At 42.1% G+C, this 23319-nt stretch overlaps 2 protein-coding genes across 2 annotated transcripts; both read right to left on the minus strand.

The window, feature by feature from the left end:
• Positions 1 to 4560: 4560 nt before the first annotated feature.
• LOC117130509 lies at positions 4561 to 8883 on the minus strand. The gene is made up of 2 exons (XM_033283320.1): positions 6779 to 8883; positions 4561 to 6151 (listed from the first exon to the last, which is right to left on the minus strand). Exons 1-2 carry the CDS (start codon positions 6900 to 6902, stop codon positions 5850 to 5852), a joined length of 426 nt encoding a protein of 141 aa, XP_033139211.1. The 5' UTR covers positions 6903 to 8883; the 3' UTR covers positions 4561 to 5849.
• Positions 8884 to 9522: 639 nt separating this feature from the next.
• LOC117130508 lies at positions 9523 to 21128 on the minus strand (the record flags this gene model as incomplete). Its single annotated transcript, XM_033283319.1, has 7 exons — positions 19243 to 21128; positions 17877 to 19164; positions 17714 to 17786; positions 11013 to 11357; positions 10745 to 10784; positions 9792 to 10156; positions 9523 to 9734 (listed from the first exon to the last, which is right to left on the minus strand). Coding segments are annotated over exons 1-7 (3483 nt in total), but the record flags the coding sequence as incomplete, so codon positions are not given.
• Positions 21129 to 23319: the final 2191 nt, after the last annotated feature.

Here is a 23319-nt window from a genome sequence, read left to right on the forward strand (position 1 = left end):
TCCTTTTGCATGATCGACGGTCTCTGAATTGCCGTCAGATTGATATATTATACGACATTGGCTTGTATTTTCTTGGTGAGCCTTTCTTTTTTTTGGACTTCTCTTGATTTGCTTGTTCCTGAACAAGGTCACATCATCCCCTCCTCCTTCAAAAGGATTTGCCCTCAAATCCGACTTAATGTTTAGAACCTGTGACCGTGAGAGGCAGCCCCACTAGTGATCAAAACAGGTTGCTTTTGGAGAAGCAATCTCCTAGAGCCATTACGAGAGATGGAGGAGCAGTCTCGGTTTAACTTCAGATGGAATGATCTCTTGTTTTCTCGTGGATTTTTTTTTTTTTTTTTTTTGTAGAAGATGGAAAGATGAGAATGATGAATGACAAAAGTGAACGCCGAACCCTCAAGTGTGCTCTGATACCAAATAATAGAAAATCTCCCAAGGAATGCACTCGAAGGTTGGTGAAAAGGATAAGCTTTGACCCAAAGATGGATTAAAGGAAAGGTGGATCGATGGTTCTTCAGTATAAGGCTGCGGAAGGCCAGATACTTGCTGGGTTGGTCTTAGTCTGTGAGAGGCAGCCCCACTAGTGAACAAGACCGTGCTTACGGAGATCACTCTCGTAGCATTACGATGTTCCAAAGAACAAAGGATTCAACAAATTTAAAAAGTAGATTTTTATTAAAAGGGTTGAATCAATAAAAACAATACAAAGCAAACCTTTATATAATAGGCAATCTATAAAATTAAATAATCTAGTCAATCCTTGAAACTATAAAGCTCTTAAAACTATGAAGACTTGACTAGGAATATTGACTTGACCAAAGACCAAGACTGTTGACTGAGTTTTGGAAATTGTGTTCGCAGAATTCCTTGGCTGGTCGCATCCTTTTGCATGATCGACGGTCTCTGAATTGCCGTCAGATTGATATATTATACGACATTGGCTTGTATTTTCTTGGTGAGCCTTTCTTTTTTTTGGACTTCTCTTGATTTGCTTGTTCCTGAACAAGGTCACATCAGTATCCAGCACTGACTCTTCTTGTGTCCATGCTTCTTGCAGTGATCACAGTTCCCATTGAACTTCCTATCCTCATACTTGTTGTAACCAGCTTTGTTGGCTTGTGGAGGCTCTTCCCGGTCAGGTTGCACAGCATTTGCAAGAGATAAGTCTCCCTTGCCTCCAAACAAACCCATTGAGCCCTGCTCCTTCTGTATCTTAGCGCACACCTCTTCAAGGTCAGGCAGCTTCTCAGACCATAGCATGTGCTGGATAAGACCACTGTAGCTTGCATTCAACGTGAGCAGCAACCCAAAGACCTTGTCCTGCTCGCGTCTCTCATTTAGAAGCTCTGGATCAACCGTGCTTGGCCTCAGCATCTCCAACTCAGACCAAAGAGACCTGAACCTCCCCAAGTGCTTAGTGAACTCCGTGTCATCTTGAGTTAACCCATTGATTGCCTTCTTGACTTCAAACACTCGGTTCAGGTTAGAAGTGTTTCCATACACTTTCTGTAGAGTATCCCACAGCTCCTTAGCTGTCTCACAGTAGCTATAAGCATCTAGTATAGCCGGCTCCAAAGAGGCATGAAGGACTGACATAACCATCATGTCTTCTTGTTGCCACTTCTCTACAACACTCTCCTCGGGACTCTCCGTTTCACCCCCCTGAGTAATCACCTTTGGAGCCTCACCAGATGTGATATGCTTCCACAAACCCTTGCTTCCCACAGCAGTCTTCACCATCCTAGACCAGACTAGGTAGTTGGTTCCTTTGAATGTCACCGCGACCTTCATCTTCATGCCACTCTCCATCTTGAACAGCTTGACGTCTATAGCTTGAACAACCGGTTAGATCTTGTACTGAGAACCCACGCTGCTCTCTAGAACACAGATTCACTCTTGAGTCTTCAAATGAACCTCCCACGGACCACCAAGACACACACAAAACACCTTGAGCTTTTGAACTCTCAAGAAACTCTCAAACACACTCACTTGTTCTCTTAAAGTTTCAAACTTGAATCCTTAAGAGAATCACTCACGAACTCAGATTGTAATCAACCTGGCTCTGATACCATATGACTTTTAGGAATGTAAAGGATTAACTGAGTTTAGAAAGGATTAAAGAAGGAGAATAAGAGATTAAGAGATAACTTAGAGACTAATGGAGAATCATAGTGAAATGAGTAAAGAGAAAGATTGTTTAGAACTATCTAATCTTTATTAATGATCTTGGGTTACAATATATAGTAAGATGAGCTTAGGGTTTTCGATCACAAAGGATAAGGAAAGCATGTGAAGTCAAAAGGAGGAGGAGCCTATATTTGAATCCGGCCAATGAGCTTCTCCAAGTGTGTGAGGCATCTAGCATCTTCCCATAGATGCTGTTTATGAGATTTGTAGAGTTCTCTTCTCTGGTTGTATGTGTGTGTATAAACTCCAATGGAGAAAGATGAGAGCTTGCTCTAGGTAATTTAGAAAGAGAGATTGGTGAGAGTGTTTATGAGAGAATAAGAGACTTAGGAACAGAGATTAAGAGACTGAGAGATTAGGAGAATAAGAGATTAGAGATTAGGGTTTTAGATTCAAGAACAAGTTTATCATTCATGAAGTGGAGAGGGGAAATCCCCCTTACTCCCTTAAGAGATTACAAAATGATGATAAGAGGCTTATATATGCCTTTACACACTCAGATCACAAACCTAGATCCTAAGGCTGTAAATACAAGATAAAATGGATGGTGAGGATGAGAGAAGACTGGTCTTGATGTTGCTGGAGCTAGCTGGCGATTTGACTCAAGGTAAAGGGCTCAGATTGCTTCATTTGAATTGGATGGATAATATGAGTCAAGGCTGTAAAGGTAAAGCATCTTTACCTTTCCAGCTCATACCAACAGCTCACCTTATCCATTTGAATCTTCCTTTCCCTCCAAGTATCCCAAACGGTCACTTAAGATCAGATTGAACCGCCCACACATTGCACATCAAGATTTGGGGTTAACCGGATGACATGGGCGTGAGGAGTGGACTGTACGGTCGATGGTACGGACCTCCTGTCCGTACCACTCGCCCTATCTTTGTACATTGCCCTATCTTCCTTCTTGGTTGCACTAGACATCTTCATGGCTCACCCTAGACCGTACAAGGCCGTACTGAACGCCCTATCTTTGCACCATACTTCCATCTTCTCTCTAACTCCTTCACAGCCTTCACATGATCAGTCTAAGTCTTTCCTAGACTTAACTTCACAAGATAACTACTTCAGAACACCTCTGAAGCTTGATTGAACTCTTCTGGACATCTTCTAGAGCTTGCCCTATTATTGTACAAGCTCTATCTTCTCTTCAGTTCAACACTCCCCCTCAAGCTTGACTTTAGGAGATCCTAAGCCAAGCTTGGAACTCTGAAGAGTCTCCCTCATTAAAAACCTTACAAGGAAAACCCATTGGGACAAAACCTTGCAAGGGAAAAAGAGTAGAGCTCTCCAAAGCCTAGGGATTAGCCAGTGAACTCTTGTGCCTTAGAACCAGTGTGGTTGGACACAAGAAGTTCTGGATCACGGCCTAAACTGGTGCAGCAACTCCTCAAGACTTTGCGCACTCAACAACTCAGCTTCACCTCTTCATGGAACTGGTTTGAAGTCTCCCCCTCTCAACTGACTTCACAGCCTTCTTAGAGAAGCTAGGACACGACCAGATCATCTTCACAACACTAGTGAGGCTGATCAACACTTCACACACGGCTTGCCCTCTTCATAGGACTGGTTTGGATCTCCCCCTCTCAACAGACTTCTCAGCCATCTTAGAGAAGCTAGGAACTGACCAGGAACATCTTTAGTGAGGCTCAAGCCATGGTACCTGATACATTATCCCAAAGGTGCATCAGTACCTATCAAAAACAAGAAAATGAATATCCTGCATCACATTTGATGCACACAATCTCACAATTCAATCATAATCATCTTAAGTATCTTTTCAAGCACAAGCAATGAATAAGATGAATGAAAAAGATTGAAAGGAGTTTTAAAAAGTCTAAGGGAACTTCCCTTGTGTTTTTGTGAGTTTCCAAACTCGACCAATGTACCATCTTCATGGCATCATCAACTTCTTGGAAAGGCAGAATGGATTCATCAGCTTCTCCTCAATCACCTCTCATTGAAGCCGCATTGATGGAGAGCCTTCTTCCTCACTCGCCAAGGCTGCTCTGAACAGCCTCTTGCCTAGACACGCCACTGACTTGGTCCGGTTGATGATCCTTGTAGAAGCTTTTGCAAAAGACTTGTTACTGACCATGGATCATATGCATTAAGACTCCCCCTCAAGCTTAGAACCGAGACTAGAAGGAGCTAAGCTTGTGATGATCCTATGCATCTCCATGGTCTATAACTATCAGTCTTTCATGATAGCTTTCTTCTTGTGAGTTAACTCTCTTCCTTAACCAGGAACTAGGGTGTTTGAATCACCATAGAGAGACTCACAAGACACACTTCTCATTGCATAATGACCCATGCTACACTTCCTGTAGTCTTTGGACTGTATATGTTCAATGGTATTATGCAATGGCCATCTCTCATTGCATAATCAATCACACTACACTTCCTGTAGATTATGGACTAACATGTCCTAGTGATGATATGCAATGGCACAAGACCTTTGTCTCTACATTCTTGGCTGTTGGTGAGTTACATGTATCACTTTCCTTGTGTACCTAACACCACCACAACTCAATGCAAGATCAGATCATCCCATTGGGATCAAACCAAGATAATTTATCCTGTTTGATCACCAATGTCACAGCAATATATAAACCTTGAAACAAGCCAATCAATAAGGCAAGAACAAGCAGTTTTCAATCTCTAAAATGACAATGCAAGCTTTATACAATACATTGACAATTTAGGCTCATTTTTAAATGCATCAATACAAGAATGCACAATCTTAAAGCATTAACTACATGAATGCAACAGGTTCAATCCATGAGACATATTAAAGCTATGCACAGCAGTTTCAATCAAGACCAATGATGCAAGCAACTTAAACAATTTCTAATTGATGCTAGACTTTCATTGATGGATTAAACATAAACATTAGCAACAGTACACACTCGGATTGAACTTAGACAATATGAGACATGCTTATGCATGCAAAACAGCTTTTCAAACATGATGCAAGCAGTATAGACATTCTACTCAATTCTACACAATAAATAAAGACACAAGCTCTTATTAAGGGTTAGGAGGTTTGCTTACAAACAAGAGATCCGAGCTGATCTCTTGAACCTCCATGGGCACGGTTCACTTGAACTTGGCAGGTTTGAGGCTTGGATTCAGTATCCAACACCTCTCCTTGGTGTGCCCATACCTCTTGCAATGCTCACTCTCCAAGCATCTCACACCAGAGGCTTATTGAGTAGCTTTCTTCTTCCCTCTACTTCGGCTGGATCACTCCATGATCAGCTTGCAATGGTCTTTGTTTAAATTGCATCACCCTCCTGGTGATGCTCTTCTTTGTATGTCGACTGTCCTCTCTACACTCATCTGATGTGTAGGCTATGGTGACTAAACCACCATGGACAGAACCACAAGTCATCTCACCACAAGTCATCTCTCCACAGAATGTTGGCAACAGGCTTCATTTTATCATTCTCTTGTAGTGATAAGGAGGAAACATGTCTTGAAATTTAGCTCTTCAGGTTGGTCATTTGAATCCCCACCGCAAGCTTGAGACCGAGAATGGGGAAGATCCAAGCTTGAAATGAGCCTCAATGAACTTCAAGACCAGGAGCACATCACCCTAACAGCTGCGCTTAAATCACTGATCCACCCTTTTGCCTTCAGCTTCAAGTACCCTCAGATCACCGGCCTTCCTCATGGCTTAGGTGGTGACCTTCTTCTTCTTGTGTGTCTTGAACTAGGAGCTCAACAACCTCGTGGCCTGCGCTTCTTAAACCGGCTTTTACACACAAGAACCTTCCCATTGCTCCACACAATGGTTGGTCTTCCGCTTGTATGTCTTGAACCAGGAGCTCAACAACCTCGTGGCCTGCGCTTCTTAAACCAGCTTCTACACACAAGTATCTTCCCATTGCTCCACACAACGGTTCAAGTCTTCCTCTTGTCTTGGATAGGTGGTGAGCAAAGAACACTTCTTGTGAACCTGAAACACCACTCAAACTCCAGCAAGGATAAGACACAAGAGTATTGGGATCAATCCTTGATTAATCATCAAGTTTGATTCCCAATCTCACAAGCATTGCAACAGATTAAAACAAGTCATTTTCAAGTTCTATCTTTGCAAGCAATCTCTCTAAGCACAAGCATTTTCTTTTTCAGTTTATGCAAGCTACTTAGGCATTTTTTTAAAGCTTCTTTACTCAGCATTTAGACATGAATCTAATGCTTCAATGTAAGACAGCCACAAGACTATATGCAACAGCTTTCAATTCGGTTTCAATCCATGTATGCAAGCAGATTCAATTAATCACAACAAGCATCATTATGAACCAGAGATAAGCATATTAACATACCTAGTAATCCTAGTAATACTGTTAAATTACTAGTCCTTTTAAAGCACTTACACAACTGCTAGTAAACTTAGTATAACTAGTACGATGAAAGGATTACTAGGGAACCAAGCTCTTTAAGCATCCTGGGACAGATTCTAAATTCATTTTATTTCATTTAATAATCTTTTAAACAGTCCTCAGGTTTTCAATCACATCACAACATCACAACCAGTCAACAACACAAGCTCATTATCAAGATGGTTTATAGAATCGCTTACAACAAGGAACCAGGTTGATTCCTTTTGCATTTTGTGAAACCGGCCATGACTGTTGTTGGAACTGAGAGTCTAGATCATCACCCACCTCCTTCTCCTTCAGTTCACGGCCACCATCTTGTACCATCAACTCAAAAGATCCCTCCTTTCTTCAGAACATCTAGGCGCCAAGCTCTTGACACCATACTCTTTTAGCCTGATGTGAAACTTCTCTTGGACAAGGAGCTTTGGAGTCAGGTTAGTTAGGCCTCTCCATACACCTTTGCCTCCAAGGATAATCTCCATCTGAGCAAGTAGAGAACAGGATGAGGAACCAAGGGAACTCGCCAAGCTTCAGCCTTCTTCTTCATTAGGGACTGAACTGGATGGGAAAGCATCAATGGCGTCAAAGGGGTTTGGTTTTGAGCTGAGGCGTGAGCTGTGGACTTGCGGACGCTTCAGCTCAGGTTCTGATGAACCTGGCTCTGATACCATATGAGATTTGTAGAGTTCTCTTCTCTGGTTGTATGTGTGTGTATAAACTCCAATGGAGAAAGATGAGAGCTTGCTCTAGGTAATTTAGAAAGAGAGATTGGTGAGAGTGTTTATGAGAGAATAAGAGACTTAGGAACAGAGATTAAGAGACTGAGAGATTAGGAGAATAAGAGATTAGAGATTAGGGTTTTAGATTCAAGAACAAGTTTATCATTCATGAAGTGGAGAGGGGAAATCCCCCTTACTCCCTTAAGAGATTACAAAATGATGATAAGAGGCTTATATATGCCTTTACACACTCAGATCACAAACCTAGATCCTAAGGCTGTAAATACAAGATAAAATGGATGGTGAGGATGAGAGAAGACTGGTCTTGATGTTGCTGGAGCTAGCTGGCGATTTGACTCAAGGTAAAGGGCTCAGATTGCTTCATTTGAATTGGATGGATAAGATGAGTCAAGGCTGTAAAGGTAAAGCACCTTTACCTTTCCAGCTCATACCAACAGCTCACCTTATCCATTTGAATCTTCCTTTCCCTCCAAGTATCCCAAACGGTCACTTAAGATCAGATTGAACCGCCCACACATTGCACATCAAGATTTGGGGTTAACCGGATGACATGGGCGTGAGGAGTGGACTGTACGGTCGATGGTACGGACCTCCTGTCCGTACCACTCGCCCTATCTTTGTACATTGCCCTATCTTCCTTCTTGGTTGCACTAGACATCTTCATGGCTCACCCTAGACCGTACAAGGCCGTACTGAACGCCCTATCTTTGCACCATACTTCCATCTTCTCTCTAACTCCTTCACAGCCTTCACATGATCAGTCTAAGTCTTTCCTAGACTTAACTTCACAAGATAACTACTTCAGAACACCTCTGAAGCTTGATTGAACTCTTCTGGACATCTTCTAGAGCTTGCCCTATTATTGTACAAGCTCTATCTTCTCTTCAGTTCAACACTGTTTACTTTCCAGTCCATGCCAGACTGTCAGTCCGCGCCTCATCCCTTCTTTCTCCGCGGTCTTATCCACTCCAAAGCTTATCCTCCTCTCCACTAAGTTACCTTGGTAACTTATCTTTACCTTGGTGAGTTTGGTTGATGTCCTATGTACGGATGGTACGGCCTGTACGGCCTTGTACGGATCACTCAACCCAAACTCATCTCTTCTTCTATACTTCATCTCTTCCTCTAATGCCTTAACTCCCTTAGCTCCTCTTCTCATATACTTAACTCTGATCAACACAGGGTAGGTTCGTTGATCAGATTTCGACGTCACACAAGTGGATCTAGTTGTTATAGATGATTTAAAACAGATCACACAATCAATCAGATTCAAACAAAGATCAAAACGAGAATATGAATCGATAACGATCGGATCTAAAAGCGCGAAACCTAGATCTATCAATTCAAAACTCTTAACAGTTTAATCGACACAAAATGATTAGATCACACAATCAAACAACCACGGATTACAGATCTATCAATGGATTTTACGAATCAAAGAACAGATCAGTTGAAACAAAACGGATCGATCTAAAACTGATCAAGAAGATGAACAGGTTAAATCGAAACAAAAGAGAAACGAGTACTTCCCTAATGAGATCCTAGGACCCTTCTCTGGATGGTTTGGATAGATCCTTGCATAAACGAATCAAAGACTCAAGTTTATCAAGGCTGTGGATCGATTGGTGACACAAGAGGCTGCGGAAACGCTCCTTGATACTCCTAGGCTTAGATCGGATATGACACACCTTTCTAAAGCCCTTGGGCGTTGGATATTACACACCAACAGACTGGATACTACACACCAGACACTCTCTTAACTCGTGAAAGCAAGGGAGAAGAAAACACAAGGTTTAAACAAAAGATAACTTAGATTAGAATGAGAGTTTGTGATACACTTAAATAGAGAGATCCTTGTACATGCACAAGGTCTCGAAAACATAAGAAAACATAAAGGAAAAGGCTCCACACGGTTTCAAATTAATAACACAACACTTAGACTAAAACATAATATAAGATAGATGATGAAGTCGGTCCAAGATGCCTTAGGCCGAGTTGCATCCAAGATACATCAACTAGGAATGTGTAAGTGAACTTGATACCTCATTAAAAACCTTGATTAGAAAACCCAGTGGGACAAAACTAATCAAGGGAAAAAGAGTATACCAAGCCACTTGCCTAGATGATGATCAGCTTGATGGTAAGATCACATGAATGGTGATGAGTGTGTCTTGGTGGCTCAAGCTTCTACCAAGACAGTCTTCTTGCTCCTTAGAGATCTTCAGTATGTTTCCAACAGCTTCCTTGAGTCTCCTTGTCATTGCACGAGTTATAGGACCTGTGGGAATGGCTAGGACAGCTTCCTCTTCAGCTAGTGTATCTTCAGTCTCTCCTTCTTCATCTTTATCAACTAGCTGATCCATGATCATATCATCCCCTCCCACTTGAAAAGGATTTGTCCTCAAATCTGGCTCATCTGCAATAAAAGGGATCAAGTCAGTAACATTGAAGCTATTACTCACATCATACTTACCTTGCAAATCCAGTTTGTAGGCATTGTTGCTGATCTTCCTTATGACCTCAAAAGGTCCATCAATCCGCGGCATCAGCTTGGACTTCCTTTCATTGGGAAACCTCTCTTTCCTTAGGTGAATCCAGACCTGATCACCCACTTCAAAGACCATCTCACGCCTTCCTTTGTTAGCATGCTTAACATACTGTTTGGTTGTTGCCTCAATGTTGAGCCTAGCCTGCTCGTGGAGTTGTTTCACCATCTCTGCCTTCTTTTTGCCATCAACGCTGACCCTTTCACACTCAGGTAAAGGAATTAAATCCAAAGGAGAGTTGGGATTGAACCCATAAACAATCTCAAAAGGAGAAAACTTAGAAGTAGAATGCACAGCATGATTGTATGCAAATTCACAATGAGGCAAATAGTCTTCCCATGATTTCAAGTTTTTCTTTATGAATGCACGCAAGAGTGTTCCAAGAGTCCTATTAACTACTTCAGTTTGTCCATCAGTTTGTGGATGACAAGTAGTAGAAAACAAGAGTTTAGTACCTAGCTTAGACCAAAGAGTCTTCCAAAAATGACTAAGAAACTTAGTATCTCTATCAGAAACAATAGTCTTAGGCATGCCATGTATGCGCACAATCTCTTTAAAGAACAAGTTAGCAATATGCAATGCATCATCAGTTTTATGACAAGCTATGAAATGTGCCATTTTTGAGAACCTATCCACAACTACAAAGATAGAATCCTTTCCAGTCATAGTTCTAGGCAAGCCAACAATGAAATCCATAGATATGTCATTCCAAGGATGATAAGGTATAGGGAGAGGAGTATACAAACCGTGAGACTGAACCTTAGACTTGGCTTGCTTGCAAGTTGCACATCTCTCACATAGTTTCTCCACATCTCTTTTCATCCGAGGCCAAAAGAAGTGATCCTGCAAAGTTTTAAGAGTCTTTGCAATACCAAAGTGACCCATGAGACTTCCTCCATGAGATTCCCTAACAAACAAGTCTCTCAAAGAGCAGTTAGGCACACACAACCGATTATCATAGAAAAGAAAACCATCATGTCTAAAGTAGTGTTCCACAGCAAATTTCTCACAAGAGTTGTAAGCCTCTTTAAAATCAGGATCATTCTCATACATTCCTTTAATCTGCTCAAATCCTAATAGCTTAGCATCAAGAGTGTTCAAGAGAACATACCTTCTGGATAGTGCATCAGCAACTATGTTTTCCTTACCTTGTTTATACTTGATGACATAAGGAAATGTCTCAATGAACTCAACCCACCTTGCGTGTCTCTTGCTGAGTTTGTTCTGTCCTTTGAGGTATTTGAGAGATTCATGATCTGTATGTATGACGAATTCTTTAGGCCAGAGATAGTGCTGCCAAGTCTGCAAGGCTCTCACCAAGGCATACAGCTCTTTATCATAAGTTGCATAGTTGAGGGTGGCGCCTCCAAGCTTCTCACTGAAGTATGCAATGGGTCTCTTCTCCTGCATCAATACAGCACCAATACCAATTCCTGAGGCATCACATTCTATTTCAAAAGTTTTATGAAAGTCAGGAAGTATAAGAAGAGGGGCGTGAGTGGTGTAGCCATCACCAGAGACATAGAAGAGGAGCTGAGCGAGACTGATGAGGATGAGCCAAGTGATGAGACTGCCGTAGAAGAGAGGTGTGAAGCTGAGGATACTGAAGAGAACCAGAACCAGAGTGAGATACCATGTGAGCCAGCCAGTGTGTGGAGTGGACCAGTTACTAGATCAAGACTGAGAGCACAAGAGGAGAGGCTCCAGGAGATAGCCAAAACCGTGGGCCTTGGTTCAAGGCAAGGAGATCAAAATAAACCAGCTTGTTGGTTTAATTTAATTACTTTGTAAGGGCTTTGGTTATTGGGTTTTCATTTAATTTAAACCAAAGACAATTAGGATTAGAATTAGAATTAAACCACCTTGGTTTATTATTAGGGTTTTCGATTTTACCTTTAAGAACATGGGGGACGCAGCTTTGTTTTCTCAACTTTCAATCTAAGAATTATTCAGTCAACTTTGTTGTCTTGTCTCTAGCTTTCTCTGTTCAGCTCTAGAACATTGATCTCACTTAAAGGAAGGAATTCCTGTGAATCCCATCTTAGACAATACAAGGTGATCTTGTGTCTTTGAGTAGCAAACCATCCTTGGCGCCAACCCACAGGCTCAGGGAGACGTTCATAGTTCAAAGGAGAGCTAGTAGCCTCTTAGAACACCCTCTATCCATCCACCTTCAAGTGATCCAGAGTTTAAGCCATACCCAGGCTGCACCAAGTGGTATCAGAGCCACTTGAAGGTTAGGGTTTGCAATTTGACTACTCAGATCATTCATTCCATCAAACACTTCTCTTATCTTTCTATCTGTTGTAAGCCAGCTGAGCCAACCCTGCAAATCAAAAAAAAAAAAAAAAAAAGAGATCTCTGATCCAAATCAAAAAAAAAATATAGCTGAAGAGTAATCCAGCTAGCTGAAGAGAAATCCAGCTCAGGGTGGTAAAGTCAGCTGGTGCCTAAATCTCTTAATACTTTCTATCTGATTCATTGGGGTTTTAGTTCTAGATCTTAAGTGTAGAACTTTGTTTTTCAACTGAACTTGTGGGAAGAGCTGAGACTTGGCGATTTGAAAACTTGAGTGAGAGAGAGATATAATTTTGTTCCTGGCTTTGTGTTTTCTCTAACTATTTCAGGAACAATGAGTGAAGAGAGGCGAGATGGAAAGCAACCTGAGAGTTCAGGAGAACCGGCTGTCCAGCAAATCAACCTCAACCAAGTTCAATTTGAGGCTATGATAGCTGAGATAACCAGAAGAATGCAAAATACTTACAACCGTGCTCAACAAGCTAATGAAACTTTACCTGGTGATAATGCAGGGCAAGAGAGGGACGCGGTTGCTGCTGGAGCTCAGAGAGCACGCATTGGACCTATAAGAGGGCAACGAGTTGAGCTTAGGGGTCGTGGGATTTATGGAGAACATTATCAAGAAGATTCAGCTGATGAAAGTGATGATGGATCTCAGGCTAGTCATCATGGTAGAAATCACAACCGCAGGCGACCAGCTACTGATAACCTAGGCAATCTCAAGCTTAGAATCCCTCCATTCCATGGGAAGAATGATCCTGATGCTTACTTAGAATGGGAGAAGAAGATTGAACTGGTTTTCAATTGCCAGCAGTTCACTGAGGAGAGAAAAGTGAGACTAGCAGCTACTGAATTCTGTGGTTATGCTATTAGCTGGTGGGATCAGATTGCTACTACCAGGAGACGCAATGGAGAGCCTCAGGTAGCTTCCTGGTTTGAGATGAAAACTGTGATGAAGAAGAGATTTGTTCCTAATCACTATGGAAGAGATCTACACCAGAAGTTGAGAAGGCTTTCTCAAGGATCTAAGAGTGTAGAGGACTATCACCAGGAGATGGAAACACTCATGTTGAAAGCTGACTTAGAAGAAGAAGTAGAAGCTACTATGGCTAGATTCCAAGGAGGTCTTAACAGAGATATACAAGATAGATTGGAGCTACAAGAGTATGAGGACATGGATGAACTGCTACATAAGGCTATTTTGATTGAGCAGCAGAACAAGAGGAAGAGCTCTACCCGGTCTTCATACACTCCTGCTTCAAAACCGGCCTACTCCAAGGAAGATAAGCCAGGGGATAAGTCCAAAGAAGGTTCTTCTTCAGTGGAGACCAAGAGAGATGACAAGGGTAAAGGAGTAGCCACACCTACTAAGACCAGGAACATTAAGTGTTTCAAGTGTCATGGCTTTGGTCACTATGCTAATGAGTGCACCAACAAGAAGGTGATGACTATCTTAGCCGACGGGGAGGTGATATCTGAAGAGGAGGACACCGGCCAAGAGTCTGATGAGGAAGGCGTGGAGTACCCTGTCCGTGGAGAGCTATTAGTCACCAGGAGACTTCTCAATGCTCAACCTAAAACCAAAGAAGATGAGCAAAGGGAAAACTTGTTTCACACCAGATGCTTGATTCAAGAAAAGGTTTGTAGCTTGATCATTGATGGAGGAAGTTGTACTAATGTAGCAAGTGCTGAGTTGGTGGAGAAGTTGGGTCTTCAAGTGTTCAAGCATCCTAAGCCATATCTGTTGCAATGGATCAATGATGAGGGAGGATTAAAGATCACCAAGCAAGTGAAGGTATTGCTATCAGTGGGAAAATACCAGGATGAGATCACTTGTGATGTAGCACCCCTGGAAGCTAGCCACATCCTTCTTGGACGTCCATGGCAGTATGATAAGAGATCAGTACATGATGGCTTTACCAACAGATACACTTTTATCCATAAGGAGAAGCAAGTTACCCTGGTGCCAATGACCCCTCAGGAGGTACACCAGGATCAGATGCATCTCAAAATGAAGAGAGGAGAGTCCAAGGCCGCCAGCAAGTCCTTGCTTCTTGAAGAGACCAGCCAGGTAAGTAAACTCAACCTCTTTGCTACCACTAAAGATATCAAAACTGCTGTGATTGAACAATCAAATTTTATACTAGTGGTTTATAAAGAATTGTTGAGCTCTACTACTAACCCTGCTCCTGCGATTCCAGAGGAGATTGAGTGTCTTTTGCAGGAGTATAGAGATGTGTTCCCAGAGGACAATCCCATAGGTCTGCCGCCTATTAGGGGAATAGAGCACCAGATTGACTTTGTACCAGGAGCTACTTTACCAAACCGTCCAGCATACAGGACCAACCCTGTGGAGACCAAGGAGCTTCAGAAACAAGTCAATGAGCTAATGGAGAAGGGACATATCAGGGAGAGTATGAGTCCTTGTGCTGTACCTGTCCTCTTGGTGCCAAAAAAAGATGGAAGCTGGAGGATGTGTGTGGACTGCAGAGCTATCAACAACATAACAGTTAAGTACAGACATCCTATTCCTCGCTTAGATGATATGCTAGATGAGTTACATGGTTCATGTGTCTTTTCTAAAATTGATTTAAAGAGTGGGTACCACCAGATTAGAATGAAAGAAGGTGATGAGTGGAAAACTGCCTTTAAAACTAAGCTAGGATTGTATGAATGGCTTGTGATGCCTTTTGGGCTTACTAATGCACCTAGTACTTTCATGAGATTAATGAATCATGTCTTGAGAGCTTTGATAGGACGATTTGTAGTTGTTTACTTTGATGATATCCTGATTTACAGCAAGACCATGAAAGAACATGTTAACCACCTGAAGCAAGTTCTGGATGTGCTTAGAAAAGAAAATCTGTATGCTAACTATAAGAAGTGCTCTTTTGGCACAGATAACCTTGTCTTTTTAGGTTTTGTTGTGACTTCACAGGGCATACAGGTTGATGAGGAGAAGGTGAAAGCTATCAGGGAGTGGCCGATTCCTAAATCTATTGGAGAGGTCAGAAGTTTTCATGGACTTGCTGGCTTCTACAGGAGGTTTGTGAGAGATTTCAGTACAGTTGCAGCACCACTGACTGAAGTAATCAAAAAGAGTGTAGGATTCACTTGGGGACCAGCCCAAGAAGAGGCATTTCAAATGCTAAAAGAGAAGTTAACAAGTGCTCCCTTACTTGCACTTCCTGACTTTTCTAAAACTTTTGAAATTGAATGTGATGCATCTGGTATTGGAATTGGAGCTGTGTTGATGCAGGATAAGAAACCCATAGCTTACTTCAGTGAGAAACTTGGAGGCGCCACCTTGAACTATCCTACCTATGACAAGGAGCTGTATGCCTTGGTGAGAGCTTTACAAGTGTGGCAACATTACTTGTGGCCTAAGGAGTTTGTGATCCATACAGATCATGAATCTCTTAAACATCTCAAAGGGCAACAGAAGCTGAACAAGAGACATGCCAGGTGGGTGGAGTTCATTGAGACCTTTCCTTATGTCATCCACTACAAGAAAGGTAAGGAGAATGTAGTGGCTGATGCACTCTCCAGAAGGTATACTCTTTTATCTTCAATGGAAAAACTAAACTCTTAGGATTTGAACATATCAAATCTTGCTATGCTAATGATCCTGAGTTTAAAGATGTGTTTAGAGAATCTGAGAAACATGCTAGTGGAAAATTCTATCAAGTAAAAGGATTTCTTTTCTATGATAACCGCCTGTGTGTCCCTAGTGGTTCTTTGAGAGAATTGTATGTTAGGGAAGCTCATGCAGGAGGGCTGATGGGACACTTTGGAGTCGCCAAAACTCTCTCCACCTTGCAGGAGCACTTCTACTGGCCGAGTATGAAGAAAGAAGTGGAGCGTGTCTGCTCAAGGTGTGTCGTGTGCAAGCAAGCCAAGTCTAAGGTCCAATCAACATGTTTGTATACACCTCTCCCTATTCCTACTGCACCATGGATTGATATCTCTATGGACTTTGTCTTAGGATTGCCTAGAACTAGGAAGGGAAGAGATAGTATCTTTGTGGTCGTTGACAGATTTTCTAAGATGGCTCACTTCATACCTTGTCATAAAACTGATGACGCCTCTTTGGTAGCTGATCTATTCTTTAGAGAAGTTGTTAGATTGCATGGTATGCCTAGGACTATAGTTTCTGATAGAGATACTAAGTTCCTTAGCTACTTCTGGAAAACTCTGTGGGGAAAATTGGGAACTAAGCTATTGTTTTCAACTACTTGTCATCCCCAAACTGATGGTCAAACTGAATCAGTCAATAGGACATTGTCTACTCTTTTGCGTGCCATCATTAAGAGTAACATTAGGACATGGGAGGATTGTTTACCACATGTAGAGTTTGCATATAACAGAGCAGTGCATTCAGCTACTAAACTTTCTCCTTTTCAAGTTGTTTATGGTTTTAATCCATTGTCTCCTCTTGATTTATTTGCTTTACCTTTAAAAGAACAAACTAACCTTGATGGCAAGCAAAAGGCCGAGTTCGTTTTGTCTTTGCATGAACAGGTCAGGAAGAACATGGAGGAGAGAACCAAGATGTATGAGAGGCAGAAGAACAAGGGGCGCAAGGAGCTAGTGCTTGAACCGGGTGATCTTGTGTGGATTCACATGAGAAAAGAGAGGTTTCCTGTTGAGAGGAAATCAAAGTTGCTACCAAGGAAAGATGGACCTTTCAAAGTGCTGAAGAGAATCAACAACAATGCCTACCAGATTGACCTTGAAGGGAAATACACAATCAGTTCTACTTTCAATGTTTCTGACTTGGATCCTTTTATTGCAGATGATTTGGATTTGAGGTCAAATCCTTTTAAAGGAGGAGGGGATGGTGTAGCCATGACCAGAGACATAGAAGAGGAGCTGAGCGAGACTGATGAGGATGATCCAAGTGATGAGACTGCCGTAGAAGAGAGGTGTGAAGCTGAGGATACTGAAGAGAACCAGAACCAGAGTGAGATACCATGTGAGCCAGCCAGTGTGTGGAGTGGACCAGTTACTAGATCAAGACTGAGAGCACAAGAGGAGAGGCTCCAGGAGATAGCCAAAACCGTGGGCCTTGGTTCAAGGCAAGGAGATCAAGATAAACCAGCTTGTTGGTTTAATTTAATTACTTTGTAAGGGCTTTGGTTATTGGGTTTTCATTTAATTTAAACCAAAGACAATTAGGATTAGAATTAGAATTAAACCACCTTGGTTTATTATTAGGGTTTTCGATTTTACCTTTAAGAACATGGGGGACGCAGCTTTGTTTTCTCAACTTTCAATCTAAGAATTATTCAGTCAACTTTGTTGTCTTGTCTCTAGCTTTCTCTGTTCAGCTCTAGAACATTGATCTCACTTAAAGGAAGGAATTCCTGTGAATCCCATCTTAGACAATACAAGGTGATCTTGTGTCTTTGAGTAGCAAACCATCTTTGGCGCCAACCCACAGGCTCAGGGAGACGTTCATAGTTCAAAGGAGAGCTAGTAGCCTCTTAGAACACCCTCTATCCATCCACCTTCAAGTGATCCAGAGTTTAAGCCATACCCAGGCTGCACCAGTGAGTAAGCTTCTCTTTAAGGCATTGGAAGGCAGTCTCTTGTGCTTCTCCCCACTTGAATCCGACTTCTTTCTTTATCACTTCAGTCAAGGGAGCTGCTATAGTGCTAAAGTCTTTAACAAACCGCCTATAGAAACCAGCAAGGCCGTGGAAACTCCTCACTTCACTTATAGTCTTTGGAATTGGCCATTCTTGAATTGCTCTCACCTTCTCCTGATCTACCTTTACTCCATCTGCACTCACAACAAAGCCTAAAAAGACCAAGTTATCCGTACAAAAAGTACATTTCTTAAGATTAGCAAATAGCTTTTCTTTTCTCAAGACATCAAGAACAGTCCTAAGATGTTTTATATGCTCTTCTAAACTCTTAGAGTAGACAAGGATATCATCAAAGTATACTACCACAAATAAGCCTATGAAGGATCTAAGCACATGGTTCATCAATCTCATAAAAGTACTAGGAGCATTGGTTAATCCAAAAGGCATGACTAACCACTCATACAACCCATGCTTAGTCTTAAAGGCTGTTTTCCACTCATCTCCCTCTTTCATTCTAATTTGATGATATCCACTCTTCAAATCTATCTTAGAAAAGACACTAGAACCATGCAATTCATCAAGCATATCATCTAATCTAGGAATAGGGTGGCGATACTTCACTGTTATGTTGTTGATTGCTCTACAATCAACACACATGCGCCAGCTCCCATCTTTCTTAGGCACAAGGAGCACAGGCACAGCACAGGGGCTCATACTCTCACGGATATGGCCTTTCTCCATCAGTTCCTCAACCTGTCTTTGTAGCTCCTTAGTTTCCACAGGATTAGTTCTGTATGCTGGTCTGTTGGGAAGAGTAGCTCCTGGTACAAAATCAATCTGATGCTCAATTCCTCGAATAGGTGGCAAACCTATGGGATTATCTTCTGGAAATACATCCTGGTATTCCTGTAAAAGAGCTGACATCTCACTCGGATACACCGGTGTACAATCAGTTAGAGATAAAAGAGATTCTTTAAAAATAAATAAGAGAACCGATTGATGAGAATAAAGAGATCTTTTGATTTCACTAGCTTTAGCATAGAAGTTGTGTTGCTTATCTGGTTTGAGATCAATCTCTTTCTTTTTCTGAAGCTGAAGCTGATCTTCATGCACTTCTTTAGGAGTTAGAGGTACCAAGACAGTTCGCTTGCCGTTGAACTCAAAAGAATGTTTGTTGGTGAAGCCATCATGAATGACACGCCTATCAAACTGCCAAGGCCTTCCCAGTAGTATGTGGCTGGCTTCCATGGGTATCACATCACAGAGAATGTCATCTTCATACCTCCCAATGGACAAGGGTATAGAAACCTGAGTAGATACCCTCATCTCTCCCTCTTCATTAAGCCACTGCAGCCGGTAAGGTTTAGGATGCTTTTGAGCTTTCAAACCAAGCTTCTTCACCATTGTCTCGCTAGCAACATTAACACAGCTTCCACCGTCGATGATCAGGCTGCAGACCTTTCCTTGCACCATACAACGTGTGTAGAACAAGTTCTCTCTTTGTTCTTGCTCCTCAGTTTTGTTTTGCAAACTGAGAGTTCTTCTTGCAACCAAAAGTCTACCTTGAACTGGTTCCTCCTCATACTCAGCTTCAGATAGTTCTTGATCAGTCCTGAGTTTCTCATCTTCAGATTCAAACTCTCCATTCTCCAGAAGAATCATAACTCTCTTGTTAGTACACTCATTAGCATAGTGCCCACGCCCTTGGCACTTAAAACACTTCACATCTCTTGCACGCGAGCTTGTAGCTTCCACTTTACCCTTATCTTTGTTGTAGATACTACTAGACTTGGATTCTTCTTTTGGCTGTGGTTTGCTCTCCTTCTGATAGCTTGGTTTATCTTCCTTAGAGGTCTGGTATCTACTGGAACCATAGCTGCCACGCGCATAACTTCTTCTCTTAACTTGCTGCTCCACTAAGATAGCTTTGTGTAGCATCTCCTCTATCTCCAAGTAGTGTTGCATCTCCACTCTATCTTGTATCTCACGGTTGAGTCCACCAAGAAAACGTGCCATAGTAGCTTCACTGTCCTCAGATACACAAGCTCTTGGCATAAGCAACTCCATCTCTTGAAAGTATTCCTCTACCGACTTTGATCCTTGTGTGAGCAGTCTCAGTTTTTGATGAAGATCACGGTGATAATGACTTGGTACAAACCTCTTGCGCATCACAGCTTTCATCTCTGCCCATGTTTCAATGGGGAATTCACCATTGCGCCTCTTGTTTGTAACCAACTGATCCCACCAGCTCAATGCATAATCATTGAACTCGGTAGCAGCTACTTGAATCTTCTTAGTCTCTGAGTAATGCTGACAGTTGAAAACGAGTTCGATCTTCTTCTCCCACTCAAGATAGGCATCTGGATCAGCTTTACCATGGAAAGGAGGGATCTTAAGCTTCAATCCTGATAGCTCATTGCGTCTATGCCTTCGGCCCTCATGATCATGTCGAGATCTTCTACTGCTATGTCTCGAACCGGAGCTATGGCTACTTCTCTCATAGAAGTTATCAGTTTCTTCTGATCCAGCATGCTCACGCTGGCCTTGTCTGTTTCTCCTTTGTTCACGTCTCTGGCCAGATGCTTGTCCTTGCCCATCATTCGGTCTCTGATCATACTTCTCTTCCAGCAACTTCACCATCGCTTCCATCACTTGTTTGGTGATTGCTTCTTGCAGCAACTTATTCCTTCGCACAAAGGTTTCATCATCCTCTTCAGACCCATTGCTTCCTAATACACGAAGAACTTGAACCAGTAAGTAGTTCAAAAGAATTCAGAACTCAAGATTCAAATAAGGAAGCAAAGTATTCAAACAAAGCGGCAAATGAAGATACTTGATCAACACGCGACGATTTGAATTTTATCACTTTCGAAATTGAAACAAAAACAGATCAGATTCAACGGATGATGAGATGAGATAATCAAATCCTGATCTATGATTCTAACAACAGATCGAGTCACACAATCACAAGAAACTTTCGGATCAAGCAAAACGATAACGTAATCGACAAGAATGTGAAAGGTTTTTTTTTGTTTAAAACTTGATCGAAATTCTTAGATCTAGCAATATGAGACACGAAACAATCAGATCTATCAATCCTATCAATGATACTAATCAGATCGAGTGAGAAACAACACACAAAACCCAAATGATCAATGATATAACACAATGAACACAGATCTTATGAAATCGCAAAAGAGAAATCGAAACTCCCCTTCCAGAGTGCTCTGATACCACTTAATGAGATCCTAGGACCCTTCTCTGGATGGTTTGGATAGATCCTTGCATAAACGAATCAAAGACTCAAGTTTATCAAGGCTGTGGATCGATTGGTGACACAAGAGGCTGCGGAAAGGCTACTTGATACTCCTAGGCTTAGATCGGATATGACACACCTTTCTAAAGCCCTTGGGCGTTGGATATTACACACCAACAGACTGGATACTACACACCAGATATGAGATTAAGAGATCCTTAGAGTAATCAGAATAAAGAGAGTGTTTAAGAAGTGATTAAGAGAAGTTTGTGAAAGATTAAGAGACTAGATAGAGCCGTTTAGAGTCTAAGAGATAACCATAGTGTCTAAGAGATTAGAGAGACTCAAACTGCATAATCTTATTAATGAGTGAGGTTACATATTTATATGGAAAGCATAAGGGTTTACAAGAGGCGAAATGGGCACTATTGAAGCATGTAGAGTCAAGGTTGCTTTCCGGATGATTGGATGATAAGGCTCACACGCTTTGCCTCTTTACAGCCTGTTCCAGCCTGGCACGCTCTTCCCTTATCCACTCAACGGTCTGATCCCTTCTCCTTAAGCCCCCAAGGTAACATTTCCTTGTTACCGTTTCACTTGGTCGAGTTGGGTAACTTTTGGTCGAGACCTTTGGTACGGACGGTACGGCCATGTACGGCCTTGTACGGCCGTCCGTACCATTCACACCAAAACTCCCCAAGCTTCTCCATCTCTTCTCCTCTTCAACTCCTCTTCTCTCCATACCAATATAATCAACTCAACTCAACACTCCCCCTCAAGCTTAGCTTTGTGAAAGCCTAAGCTTGGAAAGCTACAAGATCTTCCTCATTAAAAACCTCACCAAAGAAAACCCAATGGGATAAAACTTTGATGAGGGAAAAAGAGTAAAGACCTTGCAGCTAAGGGGATTAGCTCCTTCTCTTCCCAAGATCTATGAGTCCCAATCTGATGTGAATGGACTCCATAGTCTTTTGCCTTGCAGCCTTGGTGAACACATCCGCTAGCTGATCTTCACTCCTTGTATAGCATGGCAAGATCACCCTTAGCACAATCATCTGTCTCACCTTGTGGCAATCAACTTCAATGTGCTTGGTCCTCTCATGAAACACCGAGTTGGATGCAATGTGGATAGCTGCTTGATTGTCACAATGCATGGTCATTGGCGTGGCTTGATCAATCTCCAAATGCTTCAAGATGCCTTTGATCCATACTAACTCGTTGGTGAGCTTCAGCATAGCTCTATACTCAGCTTCGGCACTTGAGCAAGACACCACCTTCTGCTTCTTACTCTTCCAAGTCACCAAGTTGCCTCCAATGAATGTGCAATAGCCTGTGGTTGATCTCCTGTCTGCTCTATCACCAGCCCAATCCGCATCACAGTATCCCACCACTTCAGTGCTTCCATTGCAGCCCATCCATACTCCTTGATCAGGTGAGCCGTTGAGATACATCAAGATCCTCTCTACCATGCGCCAGTGATGCTCCTTAGGTACTTGCATGTGTTGACTCACCTGATTCACAGCAAAGCAAATGTCAGGTCTAGTTATGGTAAGATAAATCAATTTGCCAACTAGTTTTCTATAGAGTTTAGGATCCTGATAAGGTTTGCTGTCTTCAATCTCCCCCTCTCGTGGGACTTTGTAGCCATCCTCCATAGGCATCCTTGCTGTCTTGCCTCCATAAGCACCTGCACCTTTCAAAAGATCAAGTGTATACTTCCTTTGGGACATGAACAAACCTTCCTTGGATCTACATATCTCAATTCCAAGAAAGTATTTCATTTCTCCCAAGTCTTTAATCTCAAACATGGATTTAAGAAACTCCTTGGTTGCTATGATACCTTCCTTATCACTCCCTGTGATAATGATATCATCAACATACACAAGGAGTGCAATCATACCTGAGGGAGTCGTGAGTGTGAAGAGGGTGTGATCTAGTTCAGACTTCTTGAAGCCTCGGCCATTCAGAGTAGTGCTCAACTTGTTGTACCAAGCTCTTGGTGATTGCTTCAGCCCATAGATAGCTTTCTTCAGCCTCAACACATTCCCTCTCTTCACTAAGTGTTCAAGGCCTGGAGGTGGATGCATATACACTTCATCCTCAAGTTCACCTTGTAGAAACGCATTCTTCACATCCATTTGCCATAACCCCCATCCAAGATTCACAGCCAAGCTTAGTACAATCCGGATTGTGTGTAGTTTAGCTACTGGTGCAAAGGTTTCTATGTAATCTTCTCCATAAGTTTGAGTGAAACCTCTTGCAACTAGCCTTGACTTCTTCCTCTCAATCTTTCCATCCGCTTTGTACTTG

This window comes from Brassica rapa, unplaced genomic scaffold (genome assembly GCF_000309985.2).
Source record: "Brassica rapa cultivar Chiifu-401-42 unplaced genomic scaffold, CAAS_Brap_v3.01 Scaffold0521, whole genome shotgun sequence".
Classification (NCBI taxonomy): Eukaryota; Viridiplantae; Streptophyta; class Magnoliopsida; order Brassicales; family Brassicaceae; genus Brassica; species Brassica rapa.